The sequence below is a fragment of the Erigeron canadensis genome, chromosome 9 (genome assembly GCF_010389155.1).
Source record: "Erigeron canadensis isolate Cc75 chromosome 9, C_canadensis_v1, whole genome shotgun sequence".
In the NCBI taxonomy this organism is placed as follows: domain Eukaryota; kingdom Viridiplantae; phylum Streptophyta; class Magnoliopsida; order Asterales; family Asteraceae; genus Erigeron; species Erigeron canadensis.
Genome location: NC_057769.1, coordinates 11,980,719 through 12,004,586, shown reverse-complemented (window position 1 = coordinate 12,004,586; position 23,868 = coordinate 11,980,719). Strand labels below are relative to the sequence as shown.

Below are 23,868 nucleotides of genomic sequence, written 5' to 3'. Positions count from 1 at the left end.
TTCACAGAACCGCGATATGTTTATTGTTTATAGAGTGTTATTGATAAACTTAGGGGCTTAAGTGTCATTTTTATTAACTAATTTATTTTGATTTTATTCATTGAATTTACATAAGGGTAATCATCAATACTCCTAAGTTATTAGGCTACAAATCCTCCTAATTAATAGGATTGTGACATGTGGAAAATCAGGATAAGATTAGGAAAGAGAAATAGTGGATTACATGTGTTAGCAAGTGGATATATTAGGAGGATTTTAAAAAGATTTATCATTTTCCTTTACGTATTACTTGTTGGGTAAATTAGGTTTCCAATAGAGTACTTTTTTTTAACGGCAAACATTACAACTAAACCCTAAATAATTCTAAACTAACTATTACCAAAAATTGAACCTTGGTCTTTTACACCAGAAGGCAAGGCCTCTACCACCCCACCAAAGTGGTAATGACTCTAACAGAGTACTAATTAGAAAGTATTGCATATAGATAGGTCATAGTAGGTTGATCTAGGATTGTATTTGAATTATGAATTAATTTTATATCATCTTGAGTCTTTACATTCGCGAAATCGTTTACTTCAGTCTTTACATTTGAGAAATCACTTACTTCTCGAATCGTGACTCTCATCAATTTATTTACTTCTCGAATCGTGACTCTCATCAATTTATTTATTTGTAACATTCCAGTATTTTAAGGTAATAGAAAATTAACCCTTTTTATAGTTTTGACATTTAATTAATTTCCTAGTATTTTGTTTTGAGTTAAGGGATTAGTTTAGTTAGAACTTTAGTGGCTAGCGGGTATTTTACCCATAAAACTGGAGATGAGACGTGGCTAGCAGGGAAAAAGAGCCAGCCACTTAGTTTTGTGACTCATGTTCTTCCACTCACTCTAAATCAGCTCACTTTCGCATTATCTCCTCTCAAATCCTTCAAAATTCATGCAATTGAAACTTCAAAACTCAAAGTAAAGAATTGTAATCCTGAAACAATAGCAAAAATCATCTCTAATTGTATTAGAAATTGAAAGTTGGGATTTTCATTGAGGTAGTGGTGGCCGAAATTTTAAGGAAGAAAAGGGGGAAGAACTTCAATTTGAAAACCCTAATTCTTTGTCTCTCATTCTTGAGGTATTGATTCTCATAACCCTAGTTTTATTTGTTATTAAAAATTAGGGTTCTTGATCTTAGAAATTGGGGGTTTTGTTATTGGAGATTTTCAATTAAAACCCTAATAAATTTGATTGATAAATGGATAATGGATTGAAAGAATTGTTGTTAATGAAAATCCCCCCTTAATAAGAATCTCATGGTGTTTGGCTAGTGATTATGAAATAGAACTTTATTTTGAGAATTTGGAATTTGTTGGAAAAGTGTTTAGTAGCCAAACACCATAATCTTAGAGTTGTTGAATACAAGTAGATGTTTGTTAGAAGTTGAGTCAAGGAATTCATAGATGATATGTGATTATTCTTGAATAGGTGTGGAAGAATAAATTGTTGAACTTGTAGCCTTATAGTGTCAAGTAGCCAAATTGAGGTGAATGTATATGCATATAATCATGTTCTTGTTATTTGAGGTCATAGGTGGGTAAATTCCTATGACCCATTTGATAGTTGTTTGTTGGAACTAGTAGGTGGGTAAATTCCTACTAATCAATTTGTTTGCAAGAGTTAGTAGGCGGGTAAATTCCTACTAGCCAAATTGTCCATGGCCATGTTGAAAATGAATGTATGTTGTTTGATTTGTATGAAAAGGCTAGCTTGCTAGGCTTATATGGTGCTTGATGCACAAAGTTGAAATGACATGATTATGATTATATGTGTATGCATTCACTAAGCGTAGCTTATGTTTTAGTTGTTTAACTCTTTTATAGGAGTTGGTAGTAGCAAGGGTAAAGAAGCGATCGAGTGAAGTTAGAATTGGAAGCTCTTGCCTTTTTGGAAGGTTGACATTATGGATAATTTGGGTAGACGATCCTTTTGACCCAATTGGCTCTTGATACAAGTCTTGTTTGATGGAACAAAATCTATTTTTGGTGTAAAACTTGATTTGATGTCATGTACCTAGTTAGTCGTTGTTTTTGCATGTTTTGCAAGTGTTTAGTTGATTAACATTAGGGCCATCGACCCATTTAGTCAAGTTGGATAATTTGGTTTTTGGGTCGTGCTATATTTTTAGTCACAACGATGTGTATACATAACTTTTGTAAGGGCATGTCAGGTCTTGAGTAAAAATGGATGTTTGAGTTGATTTGTGAAATCAAGCGCAGGAAAAATGGAGTTTTGAAAGAGTGTTCCTGCGCAGTAAGTCTCACTGCGCCGCAGTGAGCTTTTACTCATTTTGATCCGTGGGATTCCACTGCGCCACAGTGGGTGTGTTTTGCCTCACTGCGCCGCAGTGAGCTTTCATTCTTTAGTTGCCGAGGTTTTCCACTGCTCCGCAATGGGCAAAAAAAAAAAACTTCTATTCGATTTAGATTAAAAAGGTTTAGGTTCTTACATTATTTTGGTATGTATTCCAACAGAGTACTTTTTTTTTAACAGCAAACATTACAACTAAATCCTAAATAATTCTAAACTAACTATTACCAAAGATTGAACCTTGGTCTTTTACACCAGGAGGCAAGGCCTCTACCACTCCACCAAAGTGGTGATGACTCTAACAGAGTACTAATTAGAAAGTATTGCATATAGATAGGTCATAGTAAGTTGATCTAGGATTGTATTTGCATTATGAATTAATTTTATATCGTCTTGAGTCTTTACATTCGCGAAATCGCTTACTTCAGTCTTTATATTTGAGAAATCACTTACTTCTCGAATAGTGACTCTCATCAATTTATTTATTTTGGTATGTATCAAGCTATCAGAACACTCTTTTTTCGAGTGAGTTGGCGTTTTTTTTGAATAAAAGTTAACTTTAAAAAAAAAAAAAGCTATCAGAACACTTTTTTTAGCCAAGAAAGACACTGTTCACAGAAAAATACTGAAGCTAAATAATTCCATGGATTTGCATACATATAGTTGCACGTCTCATTTGAAACGCTATAAATCTTAGCTGCACATAACAGAGAAGTGGTTGTTACATTTCACCAACACAACACATTTTTCTTTTGGAAAAGCAAATTTCACTAAGAAATCCCATAGGTCATCAAGCCGCCATACAGAGGGGCTGCTCGCCTACAACGTAGAGATTTAGGCACAGAAAAAAAATATACAAAAAAAAATTCATTCATAATAATGGCAAAAGTAACTACTTTTGATATACTTGTTACTTGTCACATTGCCTCTCGGTTACACAAGAAGCTCACAGTTGAACATTAGTCCCATTGAGAATATACAATAGTAAACAGAGTTCAAGGACTTAGCTAAGTTCTTCATATTTCAACACGACGGGGAACAACGGGCACAGACCTAACTTTATTGAACAAACATGAATCACCTCTGTGAGTTTTAAAGCATTTTCAAAGGCTTAAAATTACAGCATTGGATGAAATATGTGTGGCATTTAACTATGTATATTCCCTTTATCCCATGAAAATTATGATAGTTGCTTTTTGACATGCAATTTCAGGAACATATCCTTGAATACATGCCATAATGGCAAAGCAGTAAGTTTAACGGCCAAATGCTACTCAAAACATCACAGAAGACCTCCTTTCCGATTCTCCTAAACCCAGAAAGAAAATTGAAAAACTCCCGAACCATGATAAATATGTTGTCGTCAAAAGGATAATAAGTGATCGTCTTGAAAACATAGCAACATACCCATATCACTTTTGATCTTTCTTATGTCACAGGTCATTTTGATCCGGCTTGAGCTTTGCTGGTTTGAATGGAAGCATCATCTGGGGTCTCTTGCTTTGTCTCCGCAATTTTAAGATTTGCACTTTTCAAGGCCTGTTCATTATCGAGCAAAGCTTGTGCTTTCATGGCTTGCACCATCTGCTTCATTGTCTTCTCCTCTTCTTGAAGCTGCATTTCAACAATCATTTCAGCCTGCTTATCAACTGGCTTGAAATATTCATTAATCGCAGCCTCCTGCAGTTAATCACGAAATATTCAAAACATAAGTATCAAAAAAATACACAAGGTGGAACTTCTATGATTACAAGTCGTTTCTTTAAAGCTATCATGAATGAAGTTTTCAAGCTTTAAAAGTTCAACAGAAGAATGGAAACTGTACACAATTTCAAAATTTAAATAGGCAGAGTGGAAGATACGTCTGAAAAACAGAAGTTTCATCCATCGACATCGTCCACCTCAAGTTTTGTGAGTTACAAATATAGACCACCGTGGATGCAAGGAGTGTTACTTGTTTACTCATCATGTTTAATTCAAAACATACCAGACTATATCAATTACTCATCGATGATACGACAAGACTAATGTTACTTCACACGACCATAAGTGTATGTTGGCTTTAGATAATGTACAAGTATTCATATAGGTAAAAAATAAGCTACATTGACATTAAAGGACTGCATTGCTAAAATCAACAATGGCATATAGCTCCTTTAGTAGGCTAAATGTGTGCATTGTATCGAAGGAGTGCATGCATAGATACCAAATAGAACATGCATAAATGAATAACATCTAAACCCTGAAGTTACTTCAAGGTTACATATTATGTTTCTGATGTCAACATATAAAGGTTTAGTGCACCAAAATATATCTAACTTTTCATGTCTTGCTATTGTGTGTATCCAACTTCTGAACCATCTATTGTGTGTATAGAAATTTCAATTCAACACTGCTGTATGTATATGGTTACCTTTTCATCAGCTAACTGGTATTTTGCTGATGTGGCATCCCTATAAGTTGGCATGTCACTTGTCACATCATCAAAACCACATTACATCATAGGGTTACAAGTAATAAGAGGCCAAATATACACAACAGATAAAATTAAAAGTTTGACGCACACAGTTAACGGTTTGAAATTGAAAATTACACACAATAACAAAACATGGCAAGTTAGATACAATTTATGCACTTAGCCCTGAATATAACAAAATAGTATTTAAGTGAAAAGAGAAATTAAGAGCATGCAAATAGTCGAATACGAGGTTTTAAGCCAGTAAATTACTTTAATGTTCAGATTCTCTATTCCAATGCCAACTTCTTACTAAGCCGGAACTGAAATGAAGATAGAACCTTGTATCGTAACATCTCTAAAGGTTGTTAGAAATAAATGCTCTGTTTCTCATCTTCTACCAAATATCATTACCCATTCAAGTACAGTTTACCAAAGTTTTTTAATTATTTTCGAATCAAGGACAGTTTTAACTCATTCCCCTTTGTCAAATATCAGAATTTCACAATAAAAAAGCAACAAATAGACAAGCTAGATTCTAGAATGTAATAATATATCACTGTCTAATTGTAGGTTGTGGCAAGTCAGGCCTTCAGGTACATAAAATGAAAAAGAGTGCAACTCACCGTGTCCTCAAACTGCTTGTTCACAGCTTGCATCTCCTCCACCATCTGTCTCACCTCAGACAATATAAGCTGCTCGGGAATCTTTCTAATCTCTGCTTTCTTCCGTTCTGCCTACAAGCATACATGGAAAAAGATTAAAAAACAGAAACTACAGCCTACATATTAGTTGGCAAAGTGAATGGCGTTTTTACATGATATACTGATACAGTGTATCAACTATCAAGTCCAGCCCTGGCTGAAGACTACAGCAAATAATTTATCCTAACATGGTCTGTAATCAATTACGACCAAAAAACATTTGGGTTAATAACCTAGCATCCTAGTGTTGCCAGTCATACGAACAAACACATCCTAAGCACAACTGCACAAGAGTGGTGGCCTAGAGGTAAACACTTGGTCTCATGGGAGAGTTCCTAAAGGTCCCAAGTCCACTCTGGGAGCAAAAAAATAAACCTCCGTGTGGCCATAGAGGTTCACCCGAGGCGACTCCGGGCTACCCGCTTTGCGGGTGGTTGCCCTGGGATTAATCGGTTCGCAAAGCAGGTCAGATTCATAGTTTAACCAAAAACAAATAAATGAATAAAAATAACACATCCTGTGACAGGTTTGCTCGTTGATAATATAACATGTGAAGCCATACCATTTAGCAAGCTGGAAATACTATTCACTCACGATAATAGTACGATACAGAGAATACATTTAAACAATCTTACTTGACACTATGCATTGCGAATGATACTATATGAAGGTTGCAATACAGCCAATTATTATTACATGCAAATATACAAAAGTTTAGAAGTTTTGATGCACTATGATAGTTTTACCAAGAAAAACCTACAAAACACCCAAAGAAATAGAGAAAGAGATAAAGACAAGTTACTGCCAAATTTTCTTCATTCCATTTACTCAGATGCAAGTTACATATATATATAGTAAAAAAAAACTGCCTATCCTAGACTTTAGTAAGAATAAAGTAAACATGCAAGTTAATGTCAGTAGTGGTCACCTTCATGACTATCCTAAACTTACTACATGAGAAAGACATATTCAATAACAAATATTCAATATGCATTTACATGAGTAACAAGAGAGTGGTATGTATCGACACTCCCACCCTTAAAAACGTCCTTGTCCTCAAGGACAGTTCGATTTCGCCACAGTGGTCGCCATTTTTTGTTGTCTGGTGGCATTCGGGTCTCCATTCTTCAAACCTTGAACTCCAGTTAGCAAAAATAAGAATGCTAGGAGTCATCTGTGATGAAATTGTCCCTTTTGGTTTGATGACAACAAAATGTATGGTCGGTGGGAGGGGTTTTTGAGGTGTCTTCAGTCCACCAGTTGGGATGGAAACTTCTTTTTGGGCTTCAATGCGGGTGTTGGGGCTGTTGCTGGTCTCAGACGGAAGGTCGTTAACATTGCATTAGTGAAGGACTTCCATGTGAGGTATTTAGGACCATGATACCATGAGTTGAACCGATAAAAAGGTTCATTATCGAAGAACTCAACAACATATGGAAACCTTTCTTCTTCAAAAATCACATAGATGGGAAAATAATATTCGGCATCACAAATACACCGGGCAGGATTAAGACCAGTGAAGCGAGGTATATATGTGGAATGCAAGTTTTTCCAAAGCCATGGAGGCTAGGGGGCCTCAACGAAAGCCCCAATTGATAGATTTTACCCAGAAAAACCTACAAAACTCCCAAAGAAATATAGAGAGAGATAAAGACAAGGTACTGCCAAATAGGGATGAGCAAAAAAACCGAAAAACCGAAACCGAACAGGTATCAAAAATCGGTACCGAAAGGGATTCGGTATCGGTTCTTGATTTGGGAAGAGTTCGGTTTCGGTACTATTCGTTTCCGCGAAACCGAATGAATACCGATTTCCTATTACCGATTTCCTTAAACACTATAGTACCAGTAGAGTAGTAGACATATTTATATATATTATAGTCTTATACTACTGCTGTTGCATCTCTAGCTCTATACTCATTATTTGAAAGTGCAATGTCTGTCTTACCTATTTATATATACATCAGTACATCTTTCTCTATAATAATCATCTCCAACTATATCAGTAACCAGCATCGTTGTCACATCATCAAGAAATATAATTGCGTTAAATATCTAACTTGGCATAAGGGTGCAATAATATTTCTCTGATTAAAGGTCATTTGCCTATTACTAATTTACTATAATAGCAAAATGTCATGCTTTGCTGCACCTACCCCTACTGATGCTCAAAATCTCATGGATAATATGAATGAGTAATAGTTATTCACTCTTCCTCCATATTATCTTCTCAACTTTATATAATATATGCATATGAAATCTATATATACTAAACCAAACCATTCAACAATATAATTTCTATCAAAAAGGATTTAGATTCAAGGATAAATTTTCAGACATAACACAAAGAAATTACCCAACTTATGGAAGTGGTAAGATAAAAATAACCGACCTAACTAGTTTTTGGTTTCCAACATTTTTTCTGCCAAACTTTTTCTTCATTTTTGGTATTATTTGGTTTTGGTACCGAAAAACCAGTACCGGTACACGGTACCGTACCCATATAATCGGTACGGTATTCGGTTTTCACTTTGGGTTGTTTTCAGTTTCGGTATTAGTCTGTTTCAGTACGGTTCCGTACTGAAAACCATCCATACTGCCAAATGTTCTTTATTCCATTTACTCAAATGCAAGTTACATACATAAAATAGTAAAGACAAGAACTTTCTATCCTAGACTTTAATAGAAATAAAGTAAACATGCAAGTCAATATTAGTAGTGGTCGCAAAGTTCAAAGAATATATGACACAGGAAAGCACGCAAGTGCCCCATACCCCGCCTATGCACGGATTGGGTACGGTTATTGTTGTTGCAGGAAAGCACACAAGCGCATAACATACAGAAACAAGTCCACCTAATCTGATGAAATAACCCTAACTAGATCGTTTGGTTGAAGTGGAAGATCTTGATGAACAATTAGATAGCTTGGTTGAAGTGGACTCAAAGGAAGATTTTCAAGACTTGTGATTTGATTAGATCATGTATCAAATATTGACATCAGAACACCTGACGACAACCAAGGTCATTGTAATTAAGCTATATGTGCAGCATTTAACGGTTATTAAGTCATTTTTTACTAAAGTCGAAAACTTTCACCCCAATGGCTAACGAGTAATAGTAACCGAGCATCAACACAAATTTATTTCTAAGTTTCACAATTTATTACTATATAAAAGAAATACATTAAGAGAAAGTAGTAAACCAAAAGACCATAAAATGCTTGCCTCAGCAATACGTTTTTCGATCTCCAGTCGGTAAGCTCTGATACGACGTTCTTCATAACCTGATAAAACTCTAACATAAAACATCGCTTTCTTCCCGTATTCCATCAACTTATTCATTTTTTAGCAACGGCACTTGCAATTATATCAGCTTGGAATATCAATTTGGCAGTCTAAACAAGATTCTGAAAAGTTCAACAATTTAAACATTTTTGAGCATATTCACATCAACTATAAGCTAACCTTATATCTATCTATCTATATATATAAGAATAATAATTATATTATATAATTATAATTATACAAAATTATGAAATAATAGTTAGCAATTAAGATAAGACTTTTGTTTATGTTGTTGTTGGTAGGTAACAATATTTTAACCTAAGGAGCTAAATATATATAGATATAGATAGACAGATATATAAATTTAAGTAGAATGAATACAGTAAAGATTAGATTTACATACCGGTCGGTATTGGGAGGGAAGAAAATAGCCGATTGGAAATAACCTGTCTTTTGTTAACAGAAGGGAAAATGATGATAAAAGAAACAAGGGAGAGAAAATGATTAAAGTTATCTAAGCAGTGGCAAAATGTACGGGTCGGTAAAATGACGGGTCAGAACCGGTCCGGAACAATATAGATTCGGGTTAATACACATGGTTTTGAAAACGGTCGGGTCAAAACAAGTATTCAAGAAATTTACAAAATGATTCACAACTAGTAATTTGGGTTTTTTTTCATGTTTAAATTTCATTAACAGCATAACCAAAAAAAAAATAAATTTGTTAACAACAAATTATTTAGCATTTGATCAGGATACATTTTATCATATATATATAAGTAACCAATAACAAATATTTTTTATTATTATGTTGGAATGTAATAACATCTTCACGTATATTAAAGAAAATCTTATTACAAAAACCCACGTATAAATATAGAAGCACACTAAAATAATAACGTATAAAGGTATCCGGTATTTAACATGTGCTATTAGAGTAACCACAAAATTGACCGTTAATTACAGAAGCACCCTAAACGAACATTGACAAAAAAAAAAATATTATAACAATTGTAATAAAATAACACCGTATAAAAGCATCTATTAAAATTATTATTATTATTATTATTATTATTATTATTATTATTTAATACATGATATTAAAATAATCACAAAGTGGTTACACATATCTTCTATTATTTACCATATATCAACCATATGAACCATGTTAAATAACAACGTATAAAAGTATTCGATATCATGCAATGCATTGTAAGAATATAAAAGTAAAGATTTCGTTAATTAAAGAAGCACTGTAGGCAAACAATCCTAAACAAAAGTATCTTTTATTATTTAAAATATGAGACTAATTAAAATAGCCACAAAGTTGACAATATTTACAAAATTGTCGTTGGGAATAGTGTACAAAACGATAATTGTTTGGCATCAAATAACATCAAATTTTCATAGTAATTGAGCTGTTTATAAATACTTCTTTCTAGTGTGTATTCTATTATTAATATGCAATTTAAAAAATAGGAAGAGCAGTTGAAGGCTTGAAGCTTACAAACCCTACTCAGGCGTTAATATGTAAATTTTTGGCTCAGCTTTTATTCGAAGTAGCTACCAACTTGTTTATTCCTTTGAAAGCTCTTAGATACTCACTTTGGATATGATCCATTTATTTATAATCTATTGATGTAAGAAAACAAAAAAAATATCCTGGTTACAATTGTGCTAATATAATTATAATAATGACATTGTTGGGAATAAATCCGGATTCTATGATAGCTACCAAATATTTTTATGAAAGACCACAAGAACACCATAACAATATTGATAGTATGCATTGCGAATTCTATGATGCTAGTCAATCATGAGATTTATTCATGTGAGGTGTTGGAAATCTTATGCAAGGAGAAGTTTTATGCTGAATATCGATAGTATGCATTGCGAATAAGGGAGGTGTAACCCGTGGCTAAGTGGTCGATATTGAAGAAATCACGACTAGAGTTGGTAAGGTTGCTTATCATTTAGAATTTACCAATAAGTTTTCGGGTGTTTACTCTACTGTTCACGTGTCACATCTTAAGAGATACCTTGTCGATAATGCTACTTAGTTGCCTTTGGAAGGGAATTGAAGTCGACAATAAGTTGAATTAAGTTGAAGAACCATGGTCATAGTAAAAGAAAAGCTTAGAAGAGTTTCAATCAAAATTTGTGAAATTGTACAAGATTTGGTGGAAGTTTGGAAGAATGTGAGATTGTACTTCGAAGTCCAAGAATGATATGCTTGTGTATCAAGGTCTTTGATTATAGTGTGGATCACGAGGTCGTGATCCATTCCAAGTGGGGAAGAGTTGTAACACCCCAATAAATTTAAGATAAATAATTTAACCCCTTTTTGTAGTTTTGACATTAAAATAATTTCTTGGTATTTCAATTTTGAATCGGGGATTAATTTAGTTGGAACTTTAGCAGATAGCGGAATATACCCATAAAAATTGAGAAAAGGCATGGCATCAAGGGAAAGATGTCAGCCATCCCATTACTTTTGAATCATCATTCCACTAGTCCTTCCATTACCTTCTTCTATCTTCTTATCTTGATTTCCTTTCAAATCATACTTCATTTCAATTCAATTCTAGAATCATACAACAATATCAATGATCTTCCATCATTCTCCTAAATTCAAAGATTGAAATTGAAAGTGTGTGGTGGTGGTGTGTGGATCAAATTCAAGAAGGAAAAAGGGAGAAGAATAGAAGTATGATTTTAATTCTCTTCAAGTGTGTGAGTGTGTTTATCGTAATTAATCAAATCCTTCCATAATAATAATAATTATAATAATCACTACAATTAGTTAACTAGTTAATTGGAGATTTGAGTGTGGGTATGTGTGGGTGTCGAATCACACCAAGAAAGAAAAGAGAAAGGAGCTTGATTCTAGTTATTTAATTTCATTATAGTAGATTTCTTTTTTAAGGTAATAATTCTTCTAACCTAGTTTTGATTTTTAGCTCAAGAATTAGGGTTCATGCAACCATCCAAATTGGGGGTTTTTGGGTTGGATCATGATTTTGCTAATATTCCCACATTTTATTGTTTATAACTTGATTTATGATTATAGGGTTGCATGAACTTATTGATTTGAGTTGTTAGTGACCATTATGGTCGAAATGAGAATTTGGTAATTTTGAGCAATAAGATGAAATGGCCACATGATGGTGGTAAAATGAGATTTTTAGCAAAGTGGGGGATAATGGTGAATGATGATTATGAAATATTTAATTTTTGTCGAATGAGATTGGAATTAAGCCAACTCCAAGAGAATGAGTTTGGGTAAATAAGAATGCTAGTGAATTGATGGTGGCTATGTGATCTAGCCAAGTTTGTGAATAAAGTCTTATGCATATTGTATTGATTTGTTAGGTTGAAAGCTTTGCACTTGTTGTGGCATTCTTGATTGTTGTTAGTCGCGGATGAGGTGAGTACTCTTGCATACTCTTATATGTGAGTTGGGTCGATTACCATATGATGGTGGATTCCGTGTGTGGTAATCGATTCGGCGTTGGGGCCTAATTTTGAGCCCGGGGCCTAAGAACTCCATAGCTGAGATGAGATAAAGGCCTAAGAACCTTTGAGGCCTAAGAACCTCTTAAGATTATTGTTTAGCGTATATGGATCCATGTATGTGTTTGTTAGCGCAAAAGTGAGTATGCAAGTGATGATATGACGGTATCATTGGCTACATGCGATAGTCTTTTGTGTTTTTGCCCTCCTTCGTATATATATTTGTATGCAAGTTTATTCACTAAGCATTCGCTTACCATTTTAGTTGTTTATCATTTTATAGGTTGTTCCGGAAGAAGGAACTAGCTTAGTCGATTAAAGTGTTAATATTGAAGTTGCTAGGCTTTTGAAGGTATTTTGACCATTCTTGAAAGAATGGTGTTTGTTAGAAACTTAGTTCATCCCACCTCATTTGGCTCTTGGTACATTTTGTGTCCTTTTTGTATGAAAGTATTGTAAGGGCATTATTTTGGGTTTTGGAACTCCTGAATTTGTAAGTTGTAGTTGGCATTGTGTCAAATGGGTGTTTTGACAACTTGGGTAATTTGTACATTTGACCCATTTGGTGGGCAATGTAGTTGTGATTGAAGTATTGATGTTAAATCATGATGTAAAGATGTACTATACGATTTGAAGTCTTAGTTATGGTTTGAAAGGTTGGAAATGAGTTGAATGTCTCTCAAATTGATTTGAAGTGTCAAGTGTTCTCCTCCACTGCGCCGCAGTGGGGAAGCTCTGTAAAAAATAAAATTTGTTTTTTTCGTGTTTTCTTTTATCGAGTCCAGTCCTTTCAGAAACTAAACGGAAACAAAAGTTGTGTAGTTGTGGACACACGTTAAAACACATTCGGTTGGCAAAAACAATAAAAAATTGTTATCTAGAAGAACAAAAAACTCATAGTTTTTAGCCTATTATAACGAAAGAATAAGATGATTAAAAGTTTTACATAATAATGTGGACATTAAACAAATATCTATATTAATGATACATATTAAAAAAAGGATATATTGAATTTTAAATTTAAAAAAGTATGATGATGTCATAATTAAATTAAAAAGATGTTTGGTAATAATACATAAGACAATTTTATAAAAATATTATGTTATCACAATCTTACTTTATTAATATAATAGATAGATAGATTGGGTAGCCTTAGTGGACATTATCCTTTTTTTTTTTTACTTAAGAAGATAAATGGCTTACCATTTTTTTCCTTTCTTTAAATTTTAATGCTCGTATTACGAAAGAATGAAAGTAAAATAATATCTACCAATAAACTAAAACATGATTGTAGTATTCTTTATTCGACACGTGGCTTAATATTTAAGCGACTTGTGTCCTTTTTAGCTTATATCCTAATTGTATTGTCCTTATACTAATCAAATTATCATTATATTTATATTGTTTATGTTTATGTTTACTTGATTACTTCCCTATTAAAAAATATCGTTAGCATTACCATTAATTTGAATATGTGTAGGATTGTTAATTTATCCATTTGTATAGATACGTATATATGCCGCAACACCATTAGAGATTTGTAGTACATAGGGTTTTTATAGTCGATACTACGTATAACAATTGTTAAGGTACTATACACTCTTAATTACATGTATTTTTTATGTTTTAGTTTTATTAAATCTTTTCTTTTTGCTAATATTTTTTAGGGTTTTGCTAAACAAAGCCCTAAGGGCCTTCGTTAAAGTGCATTAATTAGTTGTACAGTTGCCATAAAATTTAAGGGATCGACATTTAATATGGAAATGTACAACCTTTTAATGCATATTAAGTGAAGGCCTAAGGGCTTCATTTAGTATTTTCCTATTTTTTAATAAGTTATTATAGTTAAATCTATGATGTGTATTCTATTTGGACTAACAATTCTTCATTTATCTGCATAGTTGTTATACGTACCACTAAATTTTGTTTATAAGTATATTGTTATTTATCCTTTTTATTTCCATATATAGATTGTGTTTTCAAGAGTATATTTTTTATAGAGTAAATATATAGCAGCTGATACTAAATAACTGGATCTTCTTTGTTAGGTTTGGTTAATTAAATCTATCTATAGTAGAAAATTAATTAGCATATAGTTAGACAACAATTGTTTTACGTTGTAAATAATTCTAACAAAACATATTTGTTAAAATTTATCTATATAGATAGCAACATAACTATATATAGTAAACCCTATGATGTATTATCTATAATATAATTAAAAGAGGGGGTTGGGAGTACACTTGGCACCGATAATCTCCTTCCTTGAGCATAATGCTCTCTTCTAATTAATCATCTATTTTTTCTAATATTATTTATTCTATTATATTCTATAACCGACCTTTAAAAATAATTCTTATTATTTGTCTACATCTACTATATATATAAACCAAATCTAAAAACTTATGGAACCATAAAAAAATCCCCTACATTCGACTTTCGAAAACTCGCAGAACAAAAAAGTGTCTTGATTCGACTTACAAGCAGGTTAGTTCGACTAAGTTTTCTTTAGTTTGTTAACATTGAATTGTTAATTATAAAGTTTTTATCTTTGATTTGTTAACATTGCAGAACAAAAAATTCCCTTGATTCGACTTACAAGCAGGTTAGTTCGACTAGGAAGTTTTCTTTACTTTGTTAACATTGAATTGTTAATTATAAAGTTTTTATCTTTAATTTGTTAAAATTGAATTCATTCGACTTACAAGGTTTTTGTTCGACTAGCAACTTTTCTTTAATTTGTTAACATTGAAATCTTAATTATAATGTTTAGCTAATTTTTTAACATTGAATTTTTATGTTATTGTTTTGTAATCTATTGTAGGTTCATTATGACTTCTCCTTCAACAACAAAAAAGAAGACCACATTAGTTCATCTTGAAGATCTTAAGCCAACACATGTTAACCATCATCTACAACTCCGTGTTGTGCATGTATAGACTGTTCCGGAGTGGAATAACCCAAAGAAAATCAAAACGTTCGAGATGGTCTTTGTTGATGAATTGGTATGTATTTTTCAAATTATATACTTTGCACTTTTAAAATATAACTAAAGTTGGAAAAAAGGGGTAAACTATAATCAATATTTATATGGAGTTATTTTTCATACGTTTCGTTTTTAGTTTTTGTATTGATTACGTTTAGTTTGATGATACATATTTATATGAAGTTATTTTTAATATGTTTCGTTTTAAATTTTTGTATTGATTAAGTTTAATGATACATATAATGAGTTTGTAATATAACTAAAGTTGAAAAAAAAGGGTAAACTATAAAAATTCATACTTTGAATAGTTTTATGTTAGATTTTTACGTATTCTAATTTTTACATTACCTACTTAATAAAGTTGAGTTCTACTTTTTTTTAACTTTGATTAATATATTTTGAAACTAGCCGTCCAATTGCCGGGTTTGAACACTAGTTTTATATATACAAATTATCCGTACATTGTACGGATATTAAATCTAGTTTGATATAAATAACTATATATCACTTTAAGTTGAAAAAGGAAACCCCGAAAGAATAAACTCGTTACCAAACACACCCCCGTTAAGCTCGTTACCAAACAAACCTATTTAGCTAAGTTATACAAAGCAAACGTTTTTGCGTATATAACACGCGTATTCGGGTGTGTATCTCACTTGTTATCCCCCACAAATCACATACATATCCTTCTCTCAATTGTACCTTTTCATTTATCTATCGATCCAGGTGAATATATTAGGGTTTTAATTGTCTTTAATCTTATTTTAATTTATGTAATTATTAATTTATCTGTCCATTTTTGCTCATCTAATTGATTACGTATAGTTTTAGATCTATTATCTAAGTTTAAATAATTTTATAAATGGATTATTTTTCCATTTGTTAATTAGATCGAATTAATTTCTCAAATTTGTTATCTATATTCATAGTTCTTTTTTTTTATATCGTTTTATTGATTGATATATGGATTGAATTGTTGTATGTATTTTATGTAATTATATCATTGAGATTGTGATTATAAAGTTTATTGCTTTCATGAAATTTATTAGGGCTAATCAATTGTTTTTCACTTTTGATTCAAAATTGATACTTTTAGGTTATAGTATGCATAATTTTAGCTGATATTGTTGAAATAGGTATTTTATTTTACTGATTTTTGAGGATTTGTGGAATAAAAAAGCATTATATGTCCAATATTGTAAAAAGAAGTAATAATAATGGTTAAATTTATTTATTTATATTTTATTCAAAGGATGATCAAGGAAGAATTTAGTTTAGTTTATTGCAATTTTTGTCTAGTAAGGCTCGTTTAACTAACGGATAAAAAAGAGATATTGTTATTTGTTAGTTAAACGAGCCTAAAGAAACCGTTTTTAAGTTAGTGATGCTTAGTTTGAATTTTGATGTCTTAAAGAAACCGTTTCATGTTTTACCGAATAAAGCTCGTTAGTTTAATGGATAAAGAGGGAGATTTTTCTTATCAGTTACTTAAACTAATCTAATTGGATAACTTGTCATACCTGAAAATACTAATTACAAGATTATTTTTAGTGCATGATTCTTAAGTGGTTTTGTTGAGTTAGTGATGCTTAGTTTGAATTTTGTTGCTTTAAAGAGAATGTGTCGTGTTTTGAGCTTGTATTGTATTGTACCTTTGTATTTATTTTACTTAATAGTAGCTGTATCTTTCATTTCAGTTTGCAAAGGACAAAGAAGAATATTTGCTTTTTTGTTCGTTGCCTCCAATCCTAGTACTCAATTTTCATGTCTGAAATCGACCTCCAGATTCCAACTGCCTTCGGTATGTTATGTTTGCTCTTACTTTTTGTTTCGTTAAAATGATTTGGTAGCAGTTTTTTTTTTCCCTGTGTATTTTGCATCATCTTAACTCAAACTGGTAAATCCAAAGTGCTGATTGTGTTTGCAGAATGATAATATTTGAACAGTGTTCATTTAACACGAGTCTTGATATACGAAATTTTCACATGCTTCGTTTTGTTTTATAATTTATATACGAAATTTTGAATGGAGATGATACTTTAATACTTTATATTTGGTCAAGTAATTGTCGGTTTGGACATATAGAATTATCTAATGCAGTATTCCCTTATGTTTGTAATTGGTGATTGGACAGACCCATTCGCTGAGGCAAATGCTGAGGACTCGAGTGCCGGGTCAAAAGAATACGTTCATATACGTATACAACAGCGTAATGGTAGGAAAAGCCTGACAACTGTCCAAGGGTTGAAAAAAGAGTTCAGCTACAATAAGATACTCAAGGACCTTAAAAAGGAATTTTGCTGCAATGGTACTGTTGTTCAAGATCCAGAGCTTGGTCAAGTAAGCATTTTTGTTTCTTTTCTGTCATATTCTTGCTATGATACGCTCAGGTTGGTAATACTATGTAAACAAAGTTTTTGGGGATAAAGTGAAGTAAAATATGTCGTAATTTCTCCCAAGACTTGTGTTATGTTTGTCTTGTCTAATCTACATTGATCTCTGATAAATGAGAAAGTGCACTTTAAAAGTGAATATGTTGATCAGATGTTCAGGGGGGTATTTGTCATGTGTATCATCTGATTATCACTATTGTGTGTAAAAGTCATAACTATAAGATCGGAATTCTCATGTTGGTAGCCTAAATAGCAATTTATTTAGTCTCTAGATTTAAGTAACTGATTTTAATTCTTCAATTCCAGTAATTACTTCAACAAGGCACATCCTTTTCAATTGTCAGTTGTATTGGTAGGTTGGTAATTTTACATGTTTGTATGGTTCTGTAGAAATTAAGAATTAATTGTAGGACCCAGGGATTTTATTGTGGTTTCTTTTTTGCTGCTATTTGCCACAAGACAACCTATTAGGCCAGATGTACAAGAAAAACAAAGGTGCCAATTTGCCATTGTATGTAATGGTATATTAACAATGAAAATGGGAATGCTAAACCATGTGCTATGATCAAATTGGTAGTCTTGCTATGGATGGTTGTGATCTATAATTTTGCCATGCGCTTATTGATACCGTACTAATGGATTGTGCTTGTAATTCAGGTCATCCAACTTCAAGGCGATCAGCGAAAAAACGTCTCTACCTTCCTTGTTCAGGTAATGTTTCTTCCTGCATGTAACACTATACCAGTTCCTGTAGGTTGTGAGATAGACTTGTTGGGTAATCGGTCATCTCTTAGGGTGGATCAAAATGGGTAAGTTGGTTTGGATTGATGATATAAAATCACTTTTTTGTTTATTGTTTTTGTAAGTGTTTCATTCATGTGTTTTAGTGAATCTACAATGGTGCAATAATTTTATAAATCTTGGATAAAAAAGTTTATGGAGAAATACTTTGCACACCTATCAACTTGTTTGATTTAGTGCTCTTATTGCCAAATATTTTTATATGACATGTTTGAGATAAAACATAAGTAAATGGGTTTTGATAAGTATAGCCGCTGGGCCCTGGAGCTATGTTTAAAAGGTTGTTAAATATGCTAAATGGGGTTGGTAGCCCATTGGTAAGGTCTTTAACCTTGGGAGGATCCACTTGGGTGGATTATTAGTGGGTTTTTCGACCCATTGGTAAGGTCTTTAACCTTGGGAGGATCCACTTGGGTGGATTATTAGTGGGTTTTTCGAGAGTCCTAGATTTCATTCTAGGCATGCGTGTAGTTTAGGAATAGGAGTACGATATAATGCCGTTAAAAAGAAAAAGAATAAAGATGTAATTGCCAACACTGCTAGTTTCTGCTATTTAGCTCATGTTTCCTCTAATGTATTGGGATCCTCTTTTTCTAAAACAGGCTGGCATTGTGAAGAAAGACCGCATTAAGATTCATGGTTTTTAAATGGTGGTTGCAATAGCTGTGAACCGATTCTGTTATCCTTGAAACTTTTCTGTATTTCAGCGACACTTTTCTTTCCATTGATTGTTTTTCTTTTCGTTTTTGCCTTATAATTGTCGTTTGTTTGTCTTGTTGAACTCTATGCTTGTTCTTCAAAAACCTTGTAGAACCTTTGAGGATTGTGATCTCATGGTGGTTATTCATAATATATCTGTGTTCTTCAAGTCTGATCTGTGTTTATCTGGTGTTCTTTTCATTATAGTTCCAAACAATTGAACAGAACTTTTTTTTTTTTAAACCCAAATTCAATAGAGTTTGACTTGATCGAGCTGAAACGTGAATTACATAATAAAGACTGCAGGTCTGGTCCCGGTTCTTACTAGGCCTGCAGGTCCTGGTGTATTGGAAAAAGGTATGTGCTTATCACTTGTTAGGACACACCCAGCCTAAATTCAGTCTCCCCACAGTGTGCAAAACTGGATATGCTGTAGAATGTAGATGTTGGTTTCTACATGACTACATCACTATTCGAGTTGGGAGTTGGGATATAATCCATTTTTTGTGTACTTATGCTAATCTGGCCTCATTGGCTATAATAACGTTTTAGTGGGATTGTCCCCTAATTGGAGGTGTTCTTGTCCCCTAAATGTTATTGTGCTACCATTGTAGGCTGTGTAAAATGTGACACGATCTGGCTGATGGTTTTCTCTTTTTGGCAATGAAACTGTCGTAATCAGTTTGTGCATATACATAAAAAAAAAAATTCTCCCATGACCACCTTTTCGTATTTATAAAAAACTATAAGCATGAACTTTAGCAACAAAAATTGAATCAAATAATACATTATAAACTCCAAAAATTGGAACCATTTAATCCCATGGACTCAACGAGCACTCTTCAGGCAATGTAGGAAACCTCTCTGTATCCTTGCAATAATCATATATCACTAAATTCCTCTGAACCCAAGCAAAGTCCAACTTTTGGTCTTTTGTAAGATGCCATGATTCATATTGATCCCACCAATGTTCCGTTGTGGTTGAAACGCAATCCGGATATGGATCTTTCCATTGACACCCGTCTACAGTGAAGTCTTTGTACGAAGAAACAAATGGCGCCTTTTTCCAATCTGTTTTCTCAAGACCCCCTCGGGTTGCCCAATCATCAGCATTCCATATACTTGAAAACAAGTACATTGGTTTCTGATTGGGAAAGAAGTTGTTCTCATAGTCTGCATTCTTATATACTCTGACCGGAACTTGATCAACAAAGAATCTGTTTGGATTCAAGAAACAAACAATGAGAAACTTTTTTTAGATTAGAATAGCACAGGTGAAATTTTGATTAATTTTTTCAAGTTTTGTGAGTTCCTTTGATCCTTATTATGTTACCTTGGATTCTAAACCCTTATCGACACATTAAGTAAATTCAAGTTACATAAGCATCCTTTGACTTACATGATCTGATGGGAATTCCATAAGATGGAATAAGTGTGGTAATCAAGAGTTGGATCAAACCAAAGCTTGTGTCGCATCTCCCTGTTGCCAGTCCCATTTTTGTAAACGTTGGTCTGAATCAAATATGGTTCGCCGGTTCTGTTCCCTAAGAACTCAAAATCAAGCTCATCTCTTGTTGGCCCTGCACCATCCTCTGTACACATCTACATTACACACAAAACATATCAAGATCATATAACTGTAAACTATGTGTAATAAATAACTAATTAACGATTTGTAACAAAATTTACGTAGTAAGCAGTGACAACTCCAGCAGAATCACCTCCAACGAGCTTTAGCTTCATACTAAACCACCCGAATCGGTATTTTTGTTTTGTTTGGAATCCACAACCTATTTCATCAAACATATATAAACAGTTAAACACCTTCTTTAGTTTGACATTAACTCAAAGTCAAACTTCTGACTTTTTGTAGGATACTTGTTTTACAAGAATCATATTCATTGGAGATCAAAAAATAATTTGCGCTGAAATTACAACAATATAATCAAAAAGTTTAAAACATATAAATTTTTTTTTGACAAAGTTTAAAACATATAAATAGATTGCAGATTTGGAAAATAGATGTGCTGAATTTTGATGATCAGTTGACTTTTTTATACCAGAATTTGACTTCTACATATATTAAAGATTACCACATTTCTAAATTCTCATAAATCTGACAGTTTGTCTTATTTCCTTCTACAAAACTACTACTCTATACTGTTCAAAAAAAAAAAAAAATACTACTCTATGCTATAGCAGGGTAAATAAGTAATTTCAGTTTTATATCTACTCATTCTAGTAACATAAGTTTTACCCATTTTGTAACTCATAAAGAAGTAACTAAGTTACTATAATGCCCATCTACTTCATACAAAAATACACTAGTTTTAAACTTAACAATTTGAGTAATGATTACCTGTGTCATTATCCAAGGAAAGATACCAGATCTGACCATCTTCAGATGTCTTAAAATGATTTTCAGACCACATGATACTGAAATTATCTTCAAATGAAGATTTTGATTCAGCAGAACAGGTTGTAACAAATGCCAAACAAACAAGAAAGCACCAAACCATAGCCATTGGCATTGAAGTCTTTCTCTCCATTGTTTTGGTGGAGATCAAGATTTATAAAAGCCAAGTGAAACTATCTCTTATCACCTTTATATGCATACATACATATATATTATATATAATTATATTTATATATGAGAGAGGAGAGATAATAATACTTTTTCTCAACAATTTAGTTTATTAATGATATACTAAGAAAGTGTCACAATTCCAGCTTTCTAACTTGTCTATACATTATTGACTTCTTGTTTTTATAATTTTTTTTTTTTTTTTTTTTTCTGATCTTACTTAATAACAAGTTTTTTTTTGGGGGGGAATGCAGGCATACACATGTGAAGTGTGTTGTGACTAGCTATAGGATTTTTTGTGACATAACATGTGCAAAATAATTGACATGCTTAAATAATTCCCATTTTAGCAAGTTGGTTTTGGTTATTAGTTTTATACTACATTACTACTACTACTCTCCTCCTCCTAACATGTATAGTTAGTAGTTGAGTGAAAAAAATTGGAGTTATATTATGGATCAAGATCTATATTGTGAATACTAATGTAAAATGTGAGATTTACATTAGATCTTGCAAGCTTCTCATATTAGAGAATTACGCATCTACAATAATCTAATGACAATTGTCTTGTCAATTTATTCAAAGTGCTTCACTTAGATTTATTTAAGTCATCTCATCATATCTCTATCGATCTCTATCTCTAAGTATGTCAACTACTAGATGTCGGATCGACTTGGAGTAAAAGAAAGAGTTGCAATAGGAAGCTTGAACAAAATATACGAACAAATTTTAGTAACTTAAGCTTAAAAAAATTGGATATTAATGGTAATTAATTAAAAAGGGAAAGTGAAATTCCCTAAAAGAAACATGTAGGCATGTTGGCAAAATTCTTCTTCTACTCACATGCACATCTCACGTGATTTACTTTCTGTAGTGTCGGTGTAATAATTGACAGTTCAGATTGGTCATTAACATGCCAGTTGGTTAGCTGTATATATATATTCAGAATTGATATAGTAAACTTCAAAATTTAATTTATGTATAAAAAGATAAAAGTAAAGACAAATAATAGGAGCAATATTGCTTCAGAAACTGCTATCCTTTTTTGCCACAAATACTTACCAAAAAATTTTAAAATCTAAAAAGAACAAATTAAAAAATTAAATTTCTCATAAGGGCCTCACATGTAATTAGAATTGGATATATAAATAAGCATATCGTTGACACTAAATTTACCTTGAAAAATAAATAAATGGCCAAGCTACTTTTTCCGTCCCTGTGGTTTTTCAAATAAGCAATTTACATCATCGTCGTTAATTTTTGGTTAATATCGTTCTTATGGTTTGCATTTCGTCCTTATTCCGTTAACCCCCTCACGTGCCTTGCACGTGGCACGTGAGAGGCATATATGTCTTTTCACTCATTTGTCCCTATGGTTAAGTGCAAAATTCGTCCTTATGGTTTGTTATTTTTGCATTTTTCATCCTTGTATTTAACAAACCTGCAAACAAAATTTTAATCAAAAACCAAAACAAACTCAAATAAAAAACCTATATATACACCTACATATGAGGATATAATTTAATACCGGCCGGTACAACTAATTTAATTTACTTTATTTTAAAACAATGTTATAAAACTTATTATATTTTACGAAAATAGTCAAAATATAATTACAACTCACTCAAAAAAAAAAACAAAACTAAATAGGTACTTTATAACAAAATACAAGAAAGTTCACAAATTACAAAAAATAACATTAAAATATTATAAAAATAATTTTTAAAAAAAGTTCAAAAAATAAAAAATGTGAATATCGGAACGGTAATACCGAAAATATCAAAAATAGTTGTACCGGGCCACCCTCCGGTACCGGTATTACGGGTAATACTACCGGTATTTAAAACATTGTATGTACGTCTTTGCATTTGAAAGTGATTGAGCAGATCCTCAAATGTAGGTATATTGGTTTTTGTTTTGTTTGGATTAAATTGGTACCGGTAATTTTTGTTTGTTTTTTTTTTTTTAAATTTTTCCTGGATTTGTTAACGACGAGGACGAAAAATGCAAAAACGATAAACCACAGGGACGATTTTTGCACTTAACTCTATGAAAAGACAAAAATGCTCCTCACGTGACTTGCATGTGAGG

At 32.4% G+C, this 23,868-nt stretch overlaps 3 protein-coding genes across 3 annotated transcripts; 1 reads left to right on the top strand and 2 right to left on the bottom strand.

Moving 5' to 3' along the window:
• Nucleotides 1-3,213: 3,213 nt before the first annotated feature.
• LOC122582058 lies at nt 3,214-9,288 on the bottom strand. The gene is made up of 4 exons (XM_043754406.1): nt 9,205-9,288; nt 8,742-8,923; nt 5,441-5,551; nt 3,214-4,039 (listed from the first exon to the last, which is right to left on the bottom strand). Exons 2-4 carry the CDS (start codon nt 8,856-8,858, stop codon nt 3,800-3,802), a joined length of 468 nt encoding a protein of 155 aa, XP_043610341.1. The 5' UTR covers nt 8,859-8,923; nt 9,205-9,288; the 3' UTR covers nt 3,214-3,799.
• Nucleotides 9,289-15,919: 6,631 nt separating this feature from the next.
• LOC122581336 (protein translation factor SUI1 homolog 1) lies at nt 15,920-19,362 on the top strand. Its single transcript, XM_043753551.1, has 5 exons — nt 15,920-16,026; nt 16,998-17,101; nt 17,435-17,640; nt 18,351-18,404; nt 19,097-19,362. Exons 2-5 carry the CDS (start codon nt 17,065-17,067, stop codon nt 19,139-19,141), a joined length of 342 nt encoding a protein of 113 aa, XP_043609486.1. The 5' UTR covers nt 15,920-16,026; nt 16,998-17,064; the 3' UTR covers nt 19,142-19,362.
• Nucleotides 19,363-19,889: 527 nt separating this feature from the next.
• On the bottom strand, nt 19,890-21,866 carry LOC122581360 (probable xyloglucan endotransglucosylase/hydrolase protein 8). The gene is made up of 4 exons (XM_043753580.1): nt 21,553-21,866; nt 20,883-20,983; nt 20,593-20,795; nt 19,890-20,410 (listed from the first exon to the last, which is right to left on the bottom strand). Exons 1-4 carry the CDS (start codon nt 21,740-21,742, stop codon nt 20,008-20,010), a joined length of 897 nt encoding a protein of 298 aa, XP_043609515.1. The 5' UTR covers nt 21,743-21,866; the 3' UTR covers nt 19,890-20,007.
• Between the last annotated feature and the right edge of the window lie 2,002 nt (nt 21,867-23,868).